The sequence below is a fragment of the Vigna angularis genome, chromosome 4 (assembly GCF_016808095.1).
Source record: "Vigna angularis cultivar LongXiaoDou No.4 chromosome 4, ASM1680809v1, whole genome shotgun sequence".
NCBI lineage: Eukaryota > Viridiplantae > Streptophyta > Magnoliopsida > Fabales > Fabaceae > Vigna > Vigna angularis.
Genome location: NC_068973.1, coordinates 33,536,755 through 33,543,098, shown reverse-complemented (window position 1 = coordinate 33,543,098; position 6,344 = coordinate 33,536,755). Strand labels below are relative to the sequence as shown.

The following is a 6,344-nucleotide window of genomic DNA, read 5'->3' as shown; positions in this document are numbered from 1 at the left end:
TATTATGTAAATATTTATAGTAAAGCGTCATTTGTCCATCTTGGACTTTTGAGTAAATTATTTACATTGAATTATTTAGTAACATTAATTTGTTTCTTTTACCTTGCTCACTAGCAAATTTTATTGTGTTAATGATTAGATATTGTATGTTCACACCTTTTAAAAATAATTAGGGAGATACATGTGTTTCATTATCAGTGTGTGAAATATCGTCCAATCAACATAATTCATGTCATGAGAAATGTCAGCTCAATTAACTACTAACTATTTTATTTTTCATTGAACTATTATATCATAGATGAATAATACTACGATTACACATATTAACATTCTTTACACACCTATTATAGAAATAAAATAGTTATAAAAAAGGAAAATAATAATAAAAAATAATGTCGAATAAATATAAAATATTTGTATATGTTATTAACTTATGTATATTTGTTGGAGACTTGTCTTTTGTACACCCTAATCATAATTATATTGGATAACTGTCGCTTAAAAAATTGATTTTAAAAAATAGTTGGATCAACCATGTTAGATAGAACCTTCCCTTTTTTCCGTGATTCTGAGTTGTGTATAGTAATCAGTTTCCCACCTGCTTCACTTCAGGTTGTGGGGCTCCCTGCAGAAACAGGTTTTTCTTTTTATTTAGAAAGACAAAGAATTGATGAAAATCCGGAAAGAATATGACCGTTAAGTGAAATGGCAGCCGGCAGTGAGTGTTTCAGTCGCACTGCGAGTATCTTTTACATTCAAAATTGACAAAGAAAAGAAGATATACAAAGTCGTACAAGAATCACACTACACTGCCGCAATGACTTCCGAGAAGAAGGATCACAAATTCTTTCACTTGGCAGCATAACTTAAATCATTTATTATATTTAATCGATAGCAGAACAGGTATTTTTTAATAGAAAGAAAATGTTTTGAAGTTTGGTGGGGAGAAATGTTAGCATTATTTAAACTTTGAAGACTGGGAAGAAACGACAAAGTGAGGCAATTTAATATGAGATGTGTTTGATATTTACAGACGAAAGGATATAAAAAGAAAAAGCATAGTTAAAAAGTAAGTGTGTGTGTGTGAGTGCATGGAGAGTGAGAAGAAATAATTGAGGAAGTGCGTAAGAGAAGAGAGAAGGGATCTCTCTCCGTATCCGTATCCCATTCATGCACACTGGTGCAGGATCATGTCCCTTCCATCCACGTGCCTCCTTTATCAGTTGCACTTTGTTCAATTGTTGCACAAAGTTAAAGAAAGAGAGAAATAAAAAGAGCTGAAAAAGAAAAAAAACGAAGAAAGTGAGTTAATATTTTTGTGTTGTGTTGGGAGTGACAAATCCTATGTTAAACTAGGCTAAGATACAAAGGAATGCAGTGGTTTGTCTGTTTGTTTGTGAAGGAGTGAGAGAGTGGTGATGGAAGAGAAAACCACCCCGAAGTTCCTACCGTACCGATGGTTGGGTTTGGGAATGTGTGTGAGACTTGGAAATCCAACCCAACCACCTTCTCACCAGACCCTCTTCTCTTTCTCTCTCTCCATGTCCTTGTCCTTGTTGCTCCCACTCTCTGTCTCTCTGTCTCTCTGTGTCCTCCTCGTTATTATTATTGCCATTGCTGGAGAACCTGCTCAATCCCGTGATCTCAGACACACTTCTCGAATTTATTATCCCTCTGCCACTCCAACTGTCCTCAACCTCATCATCATTGGTACGGCGCGTCCCCCTTCGTCTTCCACCTCGGCGCGTGTTCCATTGCGCCTCGCTCATTATCATCTCCGACGTCAGATACAGCAGGTCCGAAGCTTGCACGTCGCTCCATCTCTGCTGGACCCCATTCATATTCATATTCATATTCATTTTCATTTTCATTTTCCCTGGGCCTGGCTCCGGGCCAGGGGAGACAATGATCCGGTGTTCCAACCTCCGTTCCGCGCTTGTCCTGTCTCCCTCTCTCTCCGTTTCTTGCGTCAACAACATCCCGTCTTTTCTGCCACGTACAAACCAACCAAACCCAACAACACCAACGCTCTCGTTCTTTTTCCTCGATGTGGCGCTATCCAACGACCTCCTGAACGACGTCGTCCACCTCCGACTCTGCTCCTCCGTTCCCCTCTCCCCCACCGACGAATGCCTCCGCCCAATCTCCTGCTTCTCCACGTCCATATTCAACCGCGCGCGTTCCTGGTTCGTGTTGTTGTTCTGGCTGTTGCGCTGGGGCTGAGTTTGGCAGCGGAAAGGCTTTGTGTCCTCCACCAGAAGAATGTCCTCCGGATCCACGCGGTACCGGCACAGAGGACACGTGGAATGCGCGTCCAGCCACGTGTCCACGCACTCGACGTGGAACGCGTGCTTGCATTTCGGCAACAGCCGGAGAACCTCCGCCGCCTCGAACTTCGTCAGGCACACCGCGCAGTCCAGCCCTTCCTTTTGTCCCCGCAGCGCTCCGAATCTGAAAACGGGAAGCGATTCCACTACGGTCCGGTCAATGCCGGAGTTCTTTCTCCCGGAGAACGGCGCCACCGTCCACGGAATCGAGCTCCCGCCGCTATGGATGGCGCCGCCGTTGCAGTGTTTGATGTAAAGAAGGAGGAGTGATGTGAGGGAGATTATGGTGGTCAAAACGCATACGACCACCGCTATGCCTGGTCTGAAAGGCGGCGAGGTGTCATTGTCGGTGTCGGGCGGCGGTGGTGCAATGATTCGTTGGGGAGTGGGAGGTGGACTTTCTCTGGTGTGTGCTGCGTATGTGAGGAGTAGAAGGAGAGCGAGCAGGAGGAAGTGGGAGGGTGCAGGAGCCATGTGGGGGCGCTGGTGGTGGTTAGCTGAGGAGGGTGAAGCGCAGCATTAATTTTTAATCATGTGGAGTGGACAGGGGAAGCTATTTTGGTAGAGATTCTATGGTAAGGATTCAGGGGAAAAACATACAAAAAGACAAAGACAAATACGTATATAACTTCTCATCTTTTTATTAATTATTAATTAAATACATCACCTACTCTTCTTTCCAAATATCACTTCTACTTGTACTGCTTGTCTTCATTTATTTTAATTTAACACTATTTTTTAAATATTTAATGCCTTAATATCAACATATTTCTCCGATTCTTCTTTCTTTAAACCTCTTCTGGACTAATTAATTCATTTCTCTTCAAACCAATTTTATTTCTCTTTTTTATTTTAAGAGAATCAATTCCAGATCTTCAGAAATCAATATATATATATATATATCCCCAATTCAGTTTCTACCATTCTACTCTTCTCTCTCTATGGTAAAGCTATATTTTCTTTTCTTTGAGAATAATGTTCATATGATATCCATCATGTAATACAGTAATAAATTAAATTTTTCTAGAAATGTATAGAAAAGTTCTGTCAATACACTCTGACGTGGTGTTTACCAATTTATTATATATAGAAAGTTATAATTTCGAAAACTATTTAATATAGTAATTTATGATTAGTTAATACTTGAATAAATATGAGTGGCAGTGAGATTTTGATGGAAGGAAAAAAAAAAGAGATGTGATGAGAAGTTAGAGAGGGGACCACCTTAGACAATAAGCAAACAAGAAGATAAAAAGGGTGGCGGTTCTTGAATGGATCTAATGGCTCCTTTTGAAACAGCATCGGGAAAGGAACCTATAATACTGAGGCTACGAGATAGGAAGAAGCGCAACATTGTAAATCTCTGCTGAGGTAAAAAAAACAGGGTAGCACAACTACCATGCTGGTATGAATTTCATTGTCATGCTGCTTCCATTTTTGTTTTTGCTCCAATTAGTCATGTGTTGTTTACATGTGAAGTCTCATCAAGAATATCGATCTCTATAACAACATTTCTGATTGCTCAAAAGTTCATTGCAGACTGCACCAGACACTAGTCACGGGACCACTGCCTCTTATCACAACTCTCACCCATGTGCTTCTGCTCATTAATTTTATTCTTCACGCTAATTAGTCTACGTAGTTTGGCCATGACATAAATTAAGCTCCAACATTATGGAACCTCGTGAAGCCAATTTCTTGTCTGTTTTCAATTCTTTTCGCAACCTAAGTTTAGGCAAATTATTGTCCTTTTACCACCCAACCATCTACAATTAGTGCTTTTTTGCATGTTAGTTTAATATAATTACTAAACTAGCAAGCTTTTTCTATATACTCTAATATGCAGAAGAAAAACACAACTTGCCTGGTTGTTATTTGTCAGACCATCAATACAATAACTATGACTCCGTATTTATATGGTGTACTTGTTAAAATGGGGATCTGGACCACAGTATTCGATTACATGGCTAAGCCTAATTGAATATGCACCTCAAGATATACACATCACAGATTAGAATGCTGCGGTGTTATTGATTGTATTTTTATCCTGTTCTGCATGAAAAATGAATGAGTAGTGCCATACTCTTGAAAGAAAACGCCTGCAAGATTGAGACTTGTACTTATTTCTTGTACTCCAGAAATCATTTGCCCTCAGCAGCTCCAATTGTGCCACACTAACTTGTGTTATCATTTTGGCTATGGTTCCTTTAATCTTTTCCGACCTTCAAAGTTCATGAATTCATGTTTGTTTTTCTTATGCTACTAACAAAAGTTTTGTGTGTCTGATATTTATGAGAAACTCAAAATTCTGCATGAGTGTTTTTAAAGTGTGTACGTGGACCTGCAAGGCATTTCCGTGATGAAAAATAGTTTTTTAAAATAAGATGTTTTTGGAGTGATTGATGGATTTAGATAATGCATGATTCTTGAATTTCACTCACAAGGAATCAGCATCTGTGGACTGGGGCTAGTTTGGAGGAGTATCTCTGCTGACTGTATTGGTGCCATTTTTATCTGCTGATGATGATATAGTGAATATTGAATGCAGACCTTTTTGGTTGATTTAACACTGACTCAATGATTTGAAATTCTAACAGGTTCTGAAGCAGACATGCACTGGTCACCCCAATCAAATTATATATTTTCTACTTCATAACTTCCCACAGAAATTCATATATTAATTAAACTTAAATATAAAAAACAAAACATGATCATTTAGATAATCTTGAAATTAGGGTGAGGATTTGAGAGGAAAAAAGTAGATGAATTTGATAGGATGGAGAAGAGATTAGTGTTGTTTGGATCAAGGGCATATTCGCTTCTGCAGATTTATTGCGGAAACAGATTTAGTTGAATAGATTTACGAGAATGGACATTGTTCGCTTTCAAGATTTGTGAGCAAGTGAGGAAGAGGATTTGAGAAATGACCATCTCACTAAAATCAAGATATGTGTGAAGATAAATTAGTCTTTCATCGTAATATTTCTCATATTCCATATTTGTTTACTTCAATAAATCGTTCCTTCTCCTTCCCCTACGCCATATAATATAATAACAATATTAAATAATAATAAATAATAGTGGTGATAATTATAATAATATTAAATAATATATAATTATAGTGATAACAATACACATATTAAATAATAATAATATTATTATTAAATAACAAAAAATAATAGTGATGATAAAATAAATATTAAATAATAATATATAGTAATATTAAATATTATTATTATTATTAAATAATATTATTATTATTATTAAATAATATTGTTATTATTAAATATTAAGAATAACAAATAATAATATATTAATTTTAACTACAAGAGTAAAATAATAATTTTATATTTTAATCTATTAAAAAAACTGTTTATCATATCAATCAAATCACTTAGAAATTTCATCTTTTATATTTTAATCTATTAAAAGAATTAACGTTCATTAATAAAATTAATTTGAAAATATAGAAATTTAATTTAGAAAAATAATTTTTTTTTTACATTTATTATTTTATAATATAAGTATGATTTGATAACTATTAATATTATATATAATTGTAAAAATTATTATAAGAAAAAAAAATTAATTTTTAACATAAAAATAAATTGTATTATTATTATTATTATATGTTTATTATTATTACTATTGTTGTTATGTTTATTGTTGTTATATGTTTATTATTATTATTATTGTTGTTATGTTTATTATTAACTATTCCTCCTTCCTCCCAACGCATCACCACACATATATTCTCACACCAACAAGTTCTTCTCCAATCTCACTCTCACTCCATCCCCAACCACCCTTCTTATATCACACATCTTTCAAATAAATGTTTCATGATGCCCCTTGTTAGTGTTGCCCTTCAATACATGTTGCAACATCATCATCACTTTTCAATCCCAATGGAACAATCGTTCAATGTGGAAACCCAACATTGAGTTCGCACCCAATTGCCCTCGTTGCGCAACGTCCCCATCGACGGCTGCTGCTGAAAAGGTGATGACATTTTAT

At 36.1% G+C, this 6,344-nt stretch overlaps 1 protein-coding gene across 2 annotated transcripts; it reads right to left on the bottom strand.

Moving 5' to 3' along the window:
- Positions 1–949: 949 nt before the first annotated feature.
- On the bottom strand, positions 950–2,902 carry LOC108330798 (RING-H2 finger protein ATL43). 2 transcript variants are annotated; one of them, XM_052875755.1, is made up of 2 exons: positions 1,455–2,902; positions 950–1,277 (listed from the first exon to the last, which is right to left on the bottom strand). In XM_052875755.1, exons 1-2 carry the CDS (start codon positions 2,799–2,801, stop codon positions 1,005–1,007), a joined length of 1,620 nt encoding a protein of 539 aa, XP_052731715.1. In that variant the 5' UTR covers positions 2,802–2,902; the 3' UTR covers positions 950–1,004. The 2 variants fall into 2 exon arrangements, with proteins under 2 accessions (XP_052731715.1, XP_017420843.2); XM_017565354.2 differs by having other exon boundaries at positions 1,096–1,277; positions 1,450–2,902.
- Between the last annotated feature and the right edge of the window lie 3,442 nt (positions 2,903–6,344).